At 33.3% G+C, this 18,029-nt stretch overlaps 1 protein-coding gene across 1 annotated transcript in view; it reads left to right on the top strand.

Moving 5' to 3' along the window:
* The first annotated feature begins 3,811 nt into the window (after positions 1–3,811).
* Positions 3,812–18,029, top strand: part of LOC131411195 (probable ATP-dependent RNA helicase DDX60) — an 81,480-nt gene continuing 67,262 nt past the window's right edge. Inside the window, 8 exon segments of the mRNA XM_058549823.1 lie at positions 3,812–4,082; positions 8,168–8,237; positions 10,613–10,802; positions 11,296–11,637; positions 12,616–12,738; positions 14,861–15,031; positions 16,167–16,325; positions 17,589–17,730. Of these exon segments, the coding sequence (XP_058405806.1) occupies positions 3,812–4,082; positions 8,168–8,237; positions 10,613–10,802; positions 11,296–11,637; positions 12,616–12,738; positions 14,861–15,031; positions 16,167–16,325; positions 17,589–17,730 (1,468 nt within the window).

Raw genomic sequence — 18,029 nt, 5'->3', positions numbered from 1 at the left:
AGGAGAAAATGGGATAAAGGGAGGTAATCTTTAGAGAAAGGGCCAGGAGATTAAATCCGGGGCATAGATAAAATAATTTATGCAAAACAAAAACAATATAAATCAATTGAAGATATTAGAGGAAAAATGAGGGGTCTGGTGCATGCGTAGTTACACAAGAGGGTGGAAAATGAGCCTTAAGACGTGTCTTAATAGTGCATGATATCAACAGAAAAGGAGCATAATAATCTCTGGAATGTCATGTTGATTAGAGTACAGACTATATTATGATAGAGAGCAGGAAACTTAACAAAGTCATGAGACAAAAATGGCACTCTTCTTAGGCAAATGTGAACTACTTTTGATCTTTACTGATAAGGATTGAAAGCAAGTGCATTTATCAGTTCCGGAGCCTCATGCCAAGTGCACAAAGCTGTAATCCTCTGTTTCAGTAAAGATACTACAGCTGGGAAAATAAGTATGACTGAATGGGAATCCATTTGGTTAAGTTTTTTGGTAGGTCATCATTATTTGCTCTCATGTCAATAAATTCTACTCTTTAGTCTTACATTTGGCTCCCCACATGCCTGGTTAATTAACTTCAAAATCCACTTTATATTCTCCCAGTCCCTAAAGGTACATTTTAGGTAAATCTTCAGTTCTCTGGCATATAAGCTATTTCCTCCAAGAGCTGAGATTAGACTTCTCCACATGAGTTGTGTTACATATGGACCCTGGTTAACTGCCTGGAGTCAATGAAGGGGTACGGCCAGATCTTGAGGAAAATAAAAATCATTTTGTGACATACCTACTTCAAGTGAAATCTTTGCATGGTCTCCATGCAAGCAGAGGCTGTTATCCTCTAGCAAGCGGGATGGCACTGCTTTGCCAGCTTAGAGAATTTGGGGGAGTTGGGGATTTAAGATTCTTAAGCTTGTCTACTCAAATATCCCATCCCGACATCTTTTCTTTTTTTTTCCCCCCAAAGCCCCAGCAGATAGTTGCATGTCACAGTTGCACATCCTTCTAGTGGGACGCAGCCTCAGCATGGCCGGAGAAGCGGTGCGTTGGTGCGCACCCTGGATCCAAACCCAGGCCCCCAGTAGCAGAGCACGCGCACCTAACCGCTAAGCCATGGGGCCGGCCCCCCAGTATCTTTTCTATCAGGGTTTTTGACATGGAGACCTATCAAGATTGTGCCGTCTACTTTCAGTGCTGCCATTTTTATAATGAGATTCTAGGCAGGATTTTCAGCACAATCTGCCCTGAGGCAGTGGGAGATGAGCATCTCTTCAAAAACTGCCATTGAAGAATTCTGAATTCTATTGCATGCCTTAATTTAGCTGATGGCTGCCCTCAATCTATTATTCTCTATATGAAAGTTTTCCAATGCTGTTAATAGAAGATAATTAATTCCACACTTAAAATTGTCATTGCTCCCGCATTTTCAAGTGCCACAGCTAATGAGTATTCTCAATGACTTACCTTCCACCCCTACTTCATTAGAAAGAAATACAAAGGAAAGTCTTAGTAATTGTCATTCTCCCGTATGCCAGGGTTATTAGCATCTCTCTTAACACCAGTAATGGGATCACTATTGACATCTCACCGGGGAATGATCCAATTGCAAAGTCCTATCCTGAAGATATACTTTCAGGGGCCAATCTTGGTATCAACTCTCTTTGGGTTCTCAAGAAAGCAGAGCCTGAGAGAAAAAAATATGTGCTAATAATTATTAAGGCACGTAATCCCAGAAAATCAAAGGTAAAAAAAAGAGGAATGAAGCAGAGAAAAGAAGAGCCAATATAAGAGTGTGTTGCTGAGTTGTCCACTGCTTAGTATCACTGACAACTAATAAGTCATTCCCTTGCCACAATCTTCCAAGAGCCCACTTAAAGTATTGTATCTTAGGGCAATCCATCCAGGGAAGAATGGGAGAAGGATTTATATTCTGATTGCTACTACCGACCAATGTTTACCACTTAGGGCAACGTACTTTTGGGTTGGACATATGTGAATGCAGTGTTTCATGTCTCAATGGCAGCAGGGAAATCCTCTAAAAAAGAGCAAGAGACGTCATATAGACAAAAGGCAAAATGCTATTGAATTTTTCCCTCCTGAAGTTGGTTGATGCCTATGCAAAGATGTTTGCCACAGTGGTGGCTGGAACAAAACAAGTGCCATGGGCCCTGGAGACAGGTGAAGCTAAAAAGATATGAAATGGCACGTAAGAATTTTCTGACACAAATAGAGTAAGCAATTTATAAATCAATATAAAATAGGTAAAAACTAAAAAGTACACACTATAAAATTTTTGCAATTTTATTATTCTAGGCACTCAATAAGATGACAGATATTATAGCCTAATTATTCTCAGATGCTTTATTTAAAAAAATAAAACATTCAATTTTCTGATACCTGGATAGTTTCTTTTTATATAATTTGATCATTATACCTGTAATTTTTTCTAAAGATATCATGATCTTAAAATATATTGGTGACGCTAATAATGCTACTGTTGATTGGAGTTTATTTATAGAGAATTATCCTATCTGCATGAAACTGTGCTGTGGATCTCAGTACCTATATTACCTATGGGTTTATCTATTTGCCTTAGGTATAGAGTGGCCCTTTATAAATTTGATTTCTGAGGAACCACAATCAACCTTTTCCTCTATAAGCTGAAGAATGATTTTTTTTTTTTTTTTTTTTGCTGAAGAAAATGCTTCCTGAGTTAACATCTGTTGCCAATCTTCCTCCTTTAGCTTGAGGAATATTCACCCTGAGCTAACATCTATTGCAAATCTCCCTCTATTTTGTATGTGGGCTACCAACACAGCTTGGCCACAGACCAGTGGTGTAGCTCCATGCCCAGGAGCCAAACTTGGGCTGCAGAAGCGGAGAGCACCAAACTTAACCATTAGGCCACCAGGGCTGGCCCCAAAATGAACATTTTGATGTAATATGAAGTTATGCTCTCTTCCAACAAACAGGGCACTGTCCTCACTGTTGGTATCTTTTTGACCATCATTTAAATATTTTACTATTAAAAAAAGAAACAGATAGGGGGCCAGCCCCATGGCGTAGTGGTTAAGTGCGCGCCCTCCGCTGCTGGTGGCCTGGGTTCGGATCCTGGGTGCGCACCAACGCACCGCTTGTCAGGCCATGCTGTGGCAGCGTCCCACATAAAGTGAAGGAAGACTGGCACGGATGTTAGCTCACGGCTGATCTTCCTCACAAAAAAAAAAAAAAAGAAACAGATAAAGGAAGAGTACACATGTTGGCACAATGAGAGAATGCATATTACGTAAACTTAGTTGAGGAAATGATGAAAGTCATTGGACACACAGAAACCAGCAAATCTTTAGCTTTAATTGGATGCTAATTCAATGTCATCTGGTTGACTATGTGCTCAACTATGAAAAAATATACAATTAAATTAATATTTAAAATGCTGGAAATTTATATATATGAAGATTGTTCCAAAGTTAATGTATACGTAGAAATTTTTACTATTTTCCAGTTTTCTTGGATCAAATCCTCTTTTAAACATGTACATTATTTTTTGTCTTTGCAAATGTGATTTTCATATATATATTTTCAGGAATATATTTTGCCTTACCATGCAGCTCCACCTTCTCTTTTGAGTGACTTCTTGCAAACATGTTTGGGGAGAGGATTATGAAAAATTATCCTCATTAGGAAATGAGAGATTGGGGAGATTTAGAGAGGGAAGAAGGAACTCAACTGATTTTACATTTGAAAGAGTAAACTATGTCGTGATATGTTATTTTAAATAAAGTGATAATTAATAGCTTTGTTTTTATAGATCATGGCTTCTGCATCTACTATGTCAAATGAAAACTCAAGTTCTTGTGACAGTGAAAGTGGGAGTGATACTGAAAGTGATAGCTTTGATGACAGTGAGACCACAGAGAGCTTGTCCTCATTTGATCAGTCGGAAGAAGAAGACCATCTAAGCTTAGAAGACGTAATAGAAGAGCCAGCTTCTGGGCAATTCCCATGTGAGTTTGAAATCAGTGAAGAGAAGCCTTCAAAATTTGAAGCTACAGATGTTAGTAGCTGTGATTTAGAAAGATCAGGTGAGGCATTACTCATGGATGAATTTCCCTCCCCCTCTCCTTCCCCTTCCCCTCCTACCACTCCTCCTCCTCCCCGTCTTCCTCCTTCTCCTCCTCCCCATCTTTCTCCTTCTCCTCCTACTTCTTCTTCTTCTCTCTTTCTCTCTCAACAATATTGATGCTTTCAGCCATTTTTTCCTTGAACATTAGAAAAGATTTTTTGTTGTTATTCTACCTGATTGAATAGTTTACTTAGCTTGGAATGCATATCATAAAAAAAAAGAAAGATGGGTTTAGAATTTTTTTAATGAGTGTGTATAGTTGATTTTATTTAAGTTAAATATAGATCTGTTACACTTCACTCTAGCATAGATTCTTAGACTTTTCATTAGTCCAATTGAATCAACAAATCCTTGGGGAGAGGGATGGGAAATCAAAAATTTTAACAAAGTTCTCACATGATTCTGATTGTAGAACTGTGAATTTGAAAGCATGTCCAAATGACTCTGCTTAACTCAAAAGGTTGAAGAGTGGTCTGTTAAGCGTGAATTCCCAAATTGAATATTAGCATATAAAATACCATTATACTAAATGTAAAAAGAATATCAATATCATGCTCAGTTTTGATATATGTCTCAATATAAAAATTTTTGTAATAAAATTCTGTATATTAATAATTACAGGAAAATATCATTTTAATAGATGCAGGAAAACATTTAACAAAGTTCAATACTCATTGATGATTAGACTTTTTCACCAACTAGGAAAAGAAGATAATTTCCTAAACTTAGTAAAAGCAGCCTGTTAAAATCTATATTAAACATCCCAATAATGATAAAACTTTATCAGCTTTGCCATTCAAATGAGGAACAAGTAAGAGTATTTGCTATCATTACTACTATTTAATATTATATTGGAAGTTCTAGTAAGTATAATAACACCAAAAAAGTAAATAAAAGATGTGAGGATAGGGAATGAAGAGAGAGAAAATAATTGTTATTATACTCTACCCTGAATAGCCAAGAAAATCTACCTACAATGTCCAAAAGAATCTATGACAACTGACAAATAAGAGAAATCTTCTTTGAGATGTAAGATTGACATTTAAAAAAAAACTGATTCTAATCACCATCAGTATGTCCATCAGTATGGAATCTAATACTGATTCTAAGCATCAGAAATGACTAATTGGAAAATGTATTAAAAGAAAGGAAACCATCAAAATAGCACCACAAACTAAAATATACTCAGGAATAAATCTAACAAAACATGTTAAAGAGAAAATTATGAAACATTACAGAAGAAAATTGTACTGAATAAATGTAGAAATATACTAGGTTCTTGCTCATTATTACTCAATATCATAAATATATCAATTATCCCCAATTAATCTTTAAATTCAATACATGTTCAATCTGAATCTACTCTTTCATTTTGCTCCTACAAAAAAAAAGTGCAATAGAATATCTTAAGGATCTTGGGGTAGGGCTGTACTTCTTAAACAACATAAGAAAATCAAATAAGAAATAAAAAGTTTGGTAAATTTTATCATAAACAAAAAAAAAAAAAAAAGAAGAAGCTTCTGTGGAGCAAAAGATTCCAAGCAAAGTAAAGTATAAGGGACAGACTGGAATGAAATCATAAATCCATGTATACAGAAAACCTAAAAAGATTATAAGTTGATTGGAGAAAGAGAACCCAACAGAAAAATGGATAAATGTTACAAATAAACAAATCACAAAAGGGAAATGTGAATGTTAAAAAAAAAAAATAGAAAGATATATATTCTACAAGATACTCATCCTTGGTGGTAATATAAATTAGAACTGTGAGACGTTATTTCACATTTCTCAGATTAGAAATATTCTAAAATTTGACAATATCAATACTTTGAAGATGAATATTACCTGGTAAAGTTGCTTACCTCTCCAACTCTCACCTCTTAGAGAATCTCTTTTGCATATGCTCAATGAGACATGTTAAAAATAATGTACAATATGCCATCATTTGTAAGACGAAGACAAGAAAACAAATCAACCTAAATGTCTATCAGTGTAGAATTTGGTTATAAAAGGTGATATACTCATATGGTAGAGTGTTATCAGCTGCTAAAATAAATCACTATGTCCTTGTGTATCAATAAGGATAGATCTCAAAATCATAAAGTTGAATGAAGAAAGCAAGTTGTGGAATGATACCATTTAATTTAAAGAAACATAAAAGTGTACTATATATGGTAATATAAAGTTATTGCAAAAAAAATCACATTGTTCTTTGTCTTTGTGGTAGTCAGAATGGACATTTACTGTACCTATAATGTTTATTTCTCCTTAACTAATAAATTTGGGTGCCGGCCCGTCGCATAGCGGTTAAGTACACTCACTCCGCTGCTGGCAGCCGGGGTTCAGATCCGGGGCACACACCAATGCACAGCTTGTCAGGCCATGCTGTGGTGGCGTCCCATATAAAGTGGGGGAAGATGGGCATGGATGTTAGCTCAGGGCCAGTCTTCCTTGGCAAAAAGAGGAGGATTGGCATGGATGTTAGCTCAGGGCTGATCTTCCTCACAAACACGCACAAAAAAACAAATAAATTTGAAGCAAATGAATAGTTTTAACATTTACCAGTTCCAATGTTGGGGTATGGAGATGTTTTTAAATTATTCTTTATACTTTTCAGTATTTTAAAATTATCATTGCCCTCCCCCCAAAAAAGATCAACTGAAATTTAGAGTTCCTCAATCACCAACCATCTTTTAATTTTACCTTGATTAAATTACCTGGATTTTTTTTTTCCCCATTCTTCATCTAGATGGTGTATGAATAACATTTACCCAAAGCAACTAGTAATAATTTACCTAAACTCAAATTCAAATATTTCTTTCCTACTTACAAACGAAAATAAAAATACATAAAAGAACAGTACACCAACTTAAATAGTGTATTTCTAAAATTATTGATGCAATTGAAATAAAACTTTAAAATATTCTTCCAAATGAATATTTTCACATTACTGCAACCAACTAGGTAGGCTCTTAATAAGCAAAATTTAAGACCTGGTAGCAGGATTAATGAAAATAAAAATCTACACCCAAGGTTAGCCTTACTGTTTGGTTAATTAATTCCAGAGTAGCTTTTAGGAGTGAGGAGCCACTCCTCACTCCTAAATTATTAATAAATTATTAATAATTTATTATTAATAAATCTGGCTAAGCAGCAATTTAATTGGCATGATATTCCATGTTAAAATATATGGGCATGTCTAGGGGCCTCATAATATTTGAATATTGTTTTATAATACCTAACATCCCTCAACTATGCACAAATTCACACTCTTGGAAGAAGAACCAGTTACTGGAGGACCCAGTTGCTTAATATCAATCATAACAGTACGAGAGACTACTTATGCTGTAACAAAATTTCCAAAAAATTTATGGTTAATTTTAATGTTGCTGCTTCATATTTTTTCCTAAGACCTCACATGCTGAGTAGATGATCTTTTTTTTCCTTTCCAATTCCTAATTTCCTGATAAGATGCATTTAACAAGGACGTGGAATATTACAGATAAATTTATTTCAAAGAATTAGATCAATTTTCTTTTTTTTAAATATATGGGAGAGTAGAAAAAGTACAGAATTTACAATTTTATGGTTTATCTTTAGTGAGAGAACTTTTGAAGGAGATACTATATTGCTATCCATATACATATAAAGATATCTATCTGTCAGTATATGTCTCTCCATATAAATTAATTTTAGAAGTGGCAATTTTCCAGTTTTCTGTATATTTTTGTCTTTGTAGATTTATTGAAATTCATGTATATCATTAATATTCATTTGCAACTGAGAATTTATTGTTTTAGAGTATGAAAAATCCAATTTCAAAACTGAAAGATTTGGCTTATCTTGCCAACAATTGTTTACAGTAAGTAGTGTAGGCATGCTCTCATATTAACATATCTATTTATATTTTAATATACTTACTGAATATTTCAGCCATGTATATGCAGTCTTGTATAAAATATAAGTATACTTAAAGTTAACAACAGATGTTATTTAAAATTAATTTAAAATTGAGTATTTAACCTCTGTTATTTATTTTTAAAGGATTAACCGAATGTAAAGGAATTCTGAGGAAGCTCTCATTGTCGATTTGGGAAACTCTGTCAAAATCTAAGTAAGTACAACACAAATTATTCAAAATAATATATTAATAGAAGTAACAGATTTAGAAACTGTCAATGTGGCAAGAGATTAATATTTTTGAAAATAAGTAAATATTTTCTTTCCTTGGGAAGGGTTATGGTATATGGCTTTCATTCGGTAGCAAGAATAAGATACTGAAAACTTTGAAGAAAGGTATAAGTGGAGGAAAGATTCACTTTCTTTTAATATTGCACTAAACTAAAGCAGTAATTTAATTGGCATTGTATTCCATGTCAAAATATTATGCAAGTCTCATAAAATCGTTTTTGTATGTTTTGAATAATACTTAAACATTATGTGATATCATCAAGGACAAATACACCAAACCAATGCGTATTTCATTCCCTCAATAGCTGTGTTTGTGTGCCTGTTAATATGTTAGGCGCTAGGGATACAATGATAAAGAAAGTAAAAGTATCCTGCTATAGGTGATTTATTAAGTCAAATCTTATGGTGTTTATCTCCACATTCAAATTTTCTAAAATAACTTAAAATGATATACTATAATACCAATTGCACACAATTACAAAATAAAAAACCCAAAACATCATTTATAATAAGCATATTTTAAGCACATGTTATGACCTAAGCATAGTTTGGTTCTAATCATTTTATAGATATTTATCTCATTACTCCTCACAACAACCACATGAAGAATTAGCTGCTTTTAATTCCCACTTTACAAGTGGGGAAACTGTAGCACTGGATAGATGAGCAACTAATCGAAAGTCTCAGAACTCGTAAATGATAGATCCAGGATTCTAACCTGGGCATCCGACTCCAGAGCCCAATCCACTACAATATGGGTTAGAATATGCAAAGAGTAAATTTTAAAAGAATATACAACAGTAAATTAACATGTTTCTACAGTGTTTTAATTTCTTTAAAGCAGCATGTAGTAGTTCCCCACATCCTAGCCAAAAAAAACCAAGAAAATTTTTTAAAAATTAAAAGTTAGGAGAAAGTCTATAGTTCATTTTTTTTATACAACACCAGGTATTGGAAATGATGTAGATAAATTGAATATCTGACATCTGTTAATGCAGATAGAACTGTATACAATTGCTTTGGAAAACAATTTGGTGTTACCTTACAATGTACAAATCAGTACAGTCATGAATAGCAGAACAGCGTTTCTGTTGACGACGGACTGAATATACTGCTGAGGTCCCATAAGATTAGTACCTTATAGCCTGGATGTGTAGCAGTCTATACATTTAGGTTTGTGTAAGTACACCCTCTCATGTTCACACAAGGATGAAATCGCCTAACGACGCATTCCTCAGAACCATCCCTGTCGGTAAGTGAGGTGTGACTGTAATTCCATGTGTATGAATATATCCTAGTGTTTCATCTGTGCATTAGGAAACATCCACAAGAATGATCATTGCAGCACAGTTTTGTAACAGCCAAAAATGAAAGAAACAATTCAAATGCCCATTGAAATGAGAAGGATGTAGAATAAATTGTAGTGTAGACATATAATAGAGTATTATACAGCATTAAAGTTATTTAAGTATAGTTTCCTGTAACCATATGCTGGAATCTCCATAGTAATTGGTAATTAAGTTTAAAAAGTAAATTCCAGAAAACACATATAAGATGTTGTCCTTTTAATGAAGATTCAAAATTAGGCATACATATATCATTACAAAAACTTAAAAAATTAAGCAAGAGAATGATGAAAACCTAAATTAAAGACAGTGATTGCCTCTGAGGGGAGATGAATTTTGGAAACAGCTCAAAGGGTAGATGTAAGTTATAGAAAAGTCTTTTATTTCTTGGGCTGGGCGAAGAGTTCACAACTGTTCATTATATATTAATTTAAAAAGCAAAATGAGATTGTTCCATAGATATAATTGACCCAGGATAATGATTGATTTAATTTTTCACACTTGAAGTTCAAGTTTTATTTATATTTATATATATAAAAATTTATAAATATTTATATATTTATAAATTTTTATTTATAAATTTTTTATATAATAAATTTATTTATTTATTTATTTATTTTATATATAAATATAAATATATATTTATATTTATATATTAAATTTAAAATATAGAGATGTACTTTTTTGCATAAATTTATGCTTACATCAATGAGTTTCAATGTCACTATAGAATCAGTCAGATTTTTAATTAAGAGTTTATTCTATCACAGAATAATAGAAATGTCCTGGAAAATGGTTACTTAAATATAATGGAAACTTGTGGTTAGTTTTTCTTTAAATTCTTTTCTTAAATTAGAAGAAAATTTGTGTAACCAATTGAACTGTAGAATTTTCTCTCAAGCTGCTATTATTTTTATAATCTTTGCATTATGTGTTTTATATTTTTATTCAGAATGATAAGCTTACTTAAAGACTTTGTTGAGTCTGAATTTTTTTTGATTGATGGAGATTCATTATTCATCACATGTGTTTTTAATGTGAACTTGAAACAAGGACAAAGTCTTCACTTCTTCTATATTGTGGAAAAATTTCTGCATGATTTCATTCACAAGGAAGCCAAATTTGTAATAGTTTTTTTTAAGGTAACAAACATTTATTTTGTAGAGTCTACAAAATTCTCATTTCATAGAGTCTAAGAAAACATATTCAATCATTTTAAAATTTGATCAGTTATACTTTTCTAGATATTTTGCTTCTTCAGCTTGTAATTAAAATCTCTGCTAATAGATTTGGGTGGTGAACATGATGTAATCTATACAGAAATAGAAGTATAATGATGTACACCTGAAATTTATACAATGTTATAAACCAATGTTACTGCAATAAACAAAAAAATTAAAAAAAAAATCTCTACTAATAGGAATAATACCAAGTATTATTAATAGGAAAATAGCTAATGAGTATTTATGTGATATTTCTACAGGATGCAGAAAAATATAATTTATTCATCTTGAAATTCTTAACTCTTCGAGTCGTATTAATATAACAATTTGTGCACAATACTAATCTTTAGAAAAACAAATAGTTACCCTTATTCCTATTTCTAATACTAACATTGGTTTCCTTTCTCTATAGGATGCAGAAAATATGTATCTTAATTACCCAGACCTTCTGGCCCTTCGTACCACATTGATTCAGCATTAAGAACACAATACTGACGTCACTATTCACACAGAATTTTCCAATTGTCTGTCTCCAGAATGGGAGCTATTTCTTGAAGAATGTTATCCACATTTCCTAATTGTTTCAGAAATGGGAATAACACCTTGTCAAACAGACGTTTTAAACATTTTTATCATTCATTCTCTTAAGAATAAAATCCATATTGTGTTGCCTCAGGGAATAGAGTCAGATGTCCTTAGAATTTATGGGGACTGTGCCTCAAGCTGCCATTCACACAGACGGTTTTTTGAAATGGTAAGTTAGATTGAATTGTGCAGAAGAAATAAGCAATGTGAATGTGGGAAAAATTAATCAGAGAACCAATAGCATAAGTCTTTATTCGAAAATTCTGGGCATAAGAAGACTTTTCCCCTAACATGAGGAAAGAGGGCAAGATTTTTTTATATGGCTTTAGCAAGAGAGGTTAGTTGACGTTCTTGTGGATTAAGCCTTTGTATGGGCAATTTTGAGAGGTGGGGAAGAAAAGTATGGGTCAAGTTTATGTACAAGAGGCAAGGGGGAGGAACAATTCAGAGACACCAAGGACATGTGAGGACCACAGTGGGAAATTCTCTGGCAGTGTCTTGTACACAAATTACATGTATGTGTGTATACACACATACACACATTTACATACATGTGTACACTCATTTATATACTCCTATATATTATATATGTATATTTTTTGTGTGTATATATTTTATATATACATACACATATATATGTATATATATATGTGTATGTATACATATGATCTGGGATGCTTTTTGCCTGTATTTGCACTTTTAAAATTAAGAGAGATGATAGAAAAAATATTTTATCATCTTATTTGTCAGTTTTTTTGCAACTATTTTGAATAGCTGTATCCGTTAAAAATAGGTAGCTATGAATACTAAGGGTTGAGAATATCACGATTTTCTTTCTTTTTTTAAATAGATAATAGATCAGTATAAAATGATTTTACTACTATTAAGACTTACTTAATGGTTGGTTTTGTTAGAAAAAAATGCATTTTAATTTTTCTTCTTTTATTCTAATAACCTCAGCAGTAAATAGTTCAAGCAAAGGAGCGAAAGTCTATTTTACTTGAATTAATGGATTTTTTTTTGTTTTTTTTGCTGTAGTCAAATGATCATGAACATTATTTTTCGTCCTGTATTTAGTTTAACTAGAGATTTGCAATATGTATTTTTCTTTGAACCAGAAGATTTATTTGCGTGTTTTGTTTTTTAGCATGAAAAACAACTGCGACACGCCTTACATGCCTACATAATAGACTACTGCCAAAAGTCACAAGAAACAGGAATATTTCTGTATGGTCATTTGAAACTAAACTTGGGAGACATGCAGAAAGAGGTAACAACACATTTATTTGGAAACTAAAGTTCGGCATGTAGGAAGCATACTGTTGCTTCTAGAAGACAGACATTTCCTTTACCAACATTCATGTCCTTACTGATTATGTAGACTTGCATCTTTGGGATGTGTTCTTCAAGCTGCACAGCATTGAGGCAGAAGAAGCCTTGCTAAATTTATTGATTACAAAACCCTAAACATTTTCTACAAAAGAATTTGTATAAAATGTACAGTAAAATTGGCGGAAGATAACTACTGTGATAATTTTAGGATCTCAAACTTTTGTTCTTACACTATATGGGTGATCACTGAGGAACTGTATGCTTAGAAGATAGTTTTTCAGTATTCTAGAAAGGAAAGCTATCTATGTAGCTAGTAAATGGAAGTTAAACAATTGATTTTTTGGTAATCTTTCATGAGGAAGGTGACCTAAATCAATGGTTATTTCACCCTTCTGAATTCTCCAGACGTACTACCTGACATTGTTTTCCCTCCATAGATCATTCTTTTCGGAAGACTAGATATGATATGATGATGTGAGGAGGGTTACGTGAGTCTGGAGTCAATATGCTTATGAACAAGATACTTAGTTTCTCATATCCAGCAGCCTATCAGACATCTTCACATGGATTTTTAATAGGCGTTGCAAACTTAACATGGCTTAAATCGACCTTTACCTCAAACCCATTCCATTAGAGTCTTCCTCATATCATCACTATCTTTATGGATGTTCAGGACAAAAACTTGGGAGCCGTCCTTGACTTCATTCTTTCCCTCATATCCCACAATCTAGCCACAAGTAAACCCTGTCACTACGTACCCTGAACCTGCCAACTTCATACCCTCTTCATCACTTTGACATTATTTTGAAACTCTATCATCTTTTGCATGGACAAATGCAGTAGACTAGAATACATTAAGCTACTTGTATTTCTGCTTCTGCTCTTGATCTCCTATGATTTACTTCCTACAAAGTAATCGGAGCGATCTTTTAAAAATGTAAATCTGATATCACGGTATTTCTCTGCTCAAAACTCTACAAAAGTGTATTATCAATCTTAGAATAAAACCCCTACAAACCCTGCATAGTATGTAGACACTAAACAAACATTTTTAGGGCCGGCGCCGTGGCTTAGCGGTTAAATGCTCGCGCTACTTCGGATCCCAGGCGCGCACGACGCACCGCTTCTCCGGCCATGCTGAGACCGCGTCCCACATACAGCAACTAGAAGGATGTGCACTATGACGTACAACTATTTACTGGGGCTTTGGGGGGAAAAAAAAGGAGGAGGATTGGCAATAGATGTTAGCTCAGAGCTGGTCTTCCTCAGCAAAAAGAGGAGGATTGGCATGGATGTTAGCTCAGGGCTGATCTTCCTCACACACACACAAAAAGAGTAAACAAACATTTTTAAATGAATGAATGAGGTTAAGTAACTTGTCTAATTAACATTTTAAGTTTTCAGGAGATGCCAAATTTCTTGGTTCAGACTGTGATACCCTGCCACAGACAGAGAAAACTGTCTTAAGTCTTATACCTTAAGGTATACTGTATAGCTCTTGCTCTTGACTAGTTACCTACTGAATTTTTCAATTTCTTGCTCCTTTCCAACTTTCCCTGATGTACGGAGGTTGTAGCGATAATGCTTTCAGTAGCAATAGTTCATAATTATCAACTTATGAGAAGATAGCTGCTAAACATTAAGTAACTGTGTTGTCTTTATCTCAGTTTCCTCAATGGCCATTGAAAAATGTCTGAGCTAACAACACTGAAGAATTTACAGGTTAATCATTCAGAGAGTTTCAAACTAGGCACAGTTTATTTAGATTTGTTGGAGAGTATACAGATCAGGAAAAGAAATAGTTACTAATATTAAAACGGCATTTAGAACCTCGTTAAATACAGCCTCAGTCTAATTTTCCATTAAACATTTTCCAACTGTTCTGTTCATTTCTTTAGCATTTCTTTTATATTTTTATTTAATTTTTTGAAAGATTACATTTTGGCATTAATATTATTAATGGGAAAAATATAACCTCTTTTTCTAGGGTTAAATAACACATAAGCTTTGAATCTTGTGTCTTGTAATCACCAGGTCTTTAAAGAAACTTTTTATTGCAGATACATCAAACCTTGTCCTTGCTTCAGAATCTGTGGCCAGAAGGAGCTGATATTAGAAGTGTTCTCTGCTCCGTTTCATGCTCTGTGGCACTAATACTCTATAAAAAAATGTTACATGAGGCACAAGACTGTGAAAACCAAAACACATGCACAGAAAATCATAACCCACAGGTGGGATTCTTTCAAAAATTAATTTAATTATTTAATGTTACTCTTAAAACTGTGGCGATGTTTTTGAGTACTAGCTATAGGTGTAACTTCATCATCAAACAGAAAATATGTGCTTGTCACATGTTTGCTGAATAAACATTGAGATAAATATATTGATCATATTCTTATGACAGCATGCAGGGCTCTTTACAAAACAAGTTAAGATTTTTTTTTTTCCTGCAATGAATTTGTCATCTCTTTCTTCTCTGACCAAAGAATAAGGATCTATTTCATTCTTGTCTTAGCTGATCATCACTGCTGCTGAGAATTTCACAGGCCAATTTCGAGGTACAGGTGGTGACATCCCTCAGGAGAATTCGTTTTTCTAAAGGCTGATAGGGAGTGGTGTTGCTGGTGGCAGTGATTATGGCTGTGACCAAGATGAACCTGGATAACTAGCCATCTACTCTGTTGCTAAGAACTCATGTTGGTTCTGTTAAGAATACCAATAACGGCACTGATGTTACTATTAATAATAGCACCTAACTTTTATTGAGTATGATATGCCAATGCCAGGTACCTCATACACATCATCATTAATCTTTACAACCATTCAGCATGCTAGGTATTCTTGTTTTTCTGCTTTATAGATAAATGAATCAAACAGCTAATTAGTGGCAGAGCTGGGATGGAAACTCAAGTTGTTTTTTTTTTTTAATTCTGCTTGACTACATTGCCTAGGTATACAATCATATCTCCTACTCAGACCTGCTCTTCTACATAGGAACAGAAGTGACAATAAAAAGCTTTATCACCCTCCTTGTATTGTTGCTTTGAGCTTGTAAATAAATAGATACTAGACATGCCTCCAAATAGATGACCATCCTTCACCATTTTAAAAAATGGAAGTATTAGATACAATGAATTCTGGGGCTCTATTTTGAAAAGTCTTCCCTCCTAGACAAAATAACTAGCTATACTGTTTAGAAAAATAAATCGTATGCTTATTAAAATTTTTCTTAAAATAAAATAACTCTAAAAAACTTATCATATGGGAAAGTTATAGGTAAGGGACTTTACAATACTGTTATTGCATATCTGAATTTTTACATTGCCTATATGTAGGTTGATATTTTTTAAATTCATGTCTTTCTAGGACTTGAAGAAACCACCAACATTAAATGAAGCAGCAGATCTTTGCAGAATGCTCTGCCTTAGTGTGATTTTCCTTCAACATTTACCTCTGTTTCAAAGAGCTAAGAGTAGAATCATCACTTATATTTGGGACAGAACACTTGCACCATTTCTACTAATGGTAGGGGAACCACATGGAAATTTACAAACATTTAAAACTCAATAAGGCAAAAGTTAGAAGGCGTAATACTTTGCCTTTTCTGATATTGCTTTTTTTTCTTGTATGCGTCTTAAAAATTGCTACCAGCAAACAATGCGTGTTTCTAGGAAAAATAGTCTTGTCATGTATAAAAGTACCCAATAAGAAAAAACACTTCAACTACATCTAAAATAATCCATACTCTGAAGAGTTCCAAATAATCATATAATTTCTTTCAAGAAATAATAATCCTTATTATTGATATATATGTATATACAGTAAAGTAACGAATAAACAATTTATATAAATTCCATGTTTATACTTTATCATTAATTAAAACTGAGAAAAAGGAATGTAAAAGTCATTTGTCAATTATTGTGAAGCTTTAAAAATCTTGGTTTCCATATTCAGCACAGTGCTTCCTAGTTTGATATTTTTGTATAGTCTATTGCAATATCATTTTGGATTAACAGCTTAGCCCAAGAAAAAAGATGCATTTTGGAACAATAAGCAAAGAGAACATTGTATAATCTCTTTTACTATAATTTAAACCTGCTAAAAGTAGAATTATTCCCATTAAATTTAGCACAGAGTGCAAGTTACATAAAGCTAAAGCAATGCCTTTGTAAAATATTGAGAAAACTGTATAATACAATAAATTAAAGCACGGTTGTGTGGTTGTAGCAACATATTGTTGATTTTATTACCTAGTCATTATCAGTACAACAGTACTATGCATGCAGGTGACATTTCCACCGTATATTTAAGAAATCCCACCTGATATGTGATTGTGTTTTATTTAGGCCCTATCTTGTGAAATGATGCCAGAAGCAACTTTTAATTGAAACTCTGTAGCAATAACAATGGAATACCTACTACTTTTCTATATTGATTTTATTATTTTGAGTCAATGAAAGAATATTTATTGAGCTCCTGATTGTGATGAGTTCAAAAGAATCATTTTGTTTTAGAGCTGCAATGTACGTTAGAGAGTATAGGTTAACCAAGTTGTCTTAGAGTTGGAAGAGCTGAAGCGTAAAGAAGGTGGGTCATTTGCACACAGTCATATATTTTGTCAATGCAGGGAAAGTGGCATTGTGCTTTGACATTTACTCTAGCTCCTTTTTCTTAGTATAAGTCATAGATCCTGTTGAGGGAAGCTTAAGTAAGACATGAACATTCTGGAAAGATTTTGTATCTTAGAACATGTACCTCTCTCCTCTTTTGTTTTCTTTTTTATTCCAGCTAAAGAGATGTGAATTTTTCATCCTAAAACAATTAAAGTCTGGAAATAATTGGAATGTGAATTTTGCTGGCCTGCCTGACTTAACTGATAATACTTTGTGGAAAAATATTGCCTATTATTATGAAATTGAATATAGTAGAGGTATGTTTTAAGTAACTGTATAGTTAAATCTTCTAATCATTTTTTTGTGAGTGGGTAAGAATTGTATCTGACAAATAATGTGGATGAGCTATTCATCAATTAACTAGAATTGAGTAGGAAGCTTTCTTTGCAGATATTTTCTATGGAAAGTCTGCATTTTCACAAGAGATAAATGGTTCCATTGAGGACTTTGGTAAGAATTCTGTTTTTCAAAACTAACTAGGAGATAATGTCAGCTATTTGGAAAAAAAGGGAAGTTAAATTGAAGGAAACTATAGGAGCTACCCCTAGAACACCAT

The sequence above is a fragment of the Diceros bicornis genome, chromosome 11 (genome assembly GCF_020826845.1).
Source record: "Diceros bicornis minor isolate mBicDic1 chromosome 11, mDicBic1.mat.cur, whole genome shotgun sequence".
In the NCBI taxonomy this organism is placed as follows: Eukaryota; Metazoa; Chordata; class Mammalia; order Perissodactyla; family Rhinocerotidae; genus Diceros; species Diceros bicornis.
Note: the sequence above shows the minus strand (reverse complement) of the source record. Positions and strands in the feature narration are given on the sequence as shown.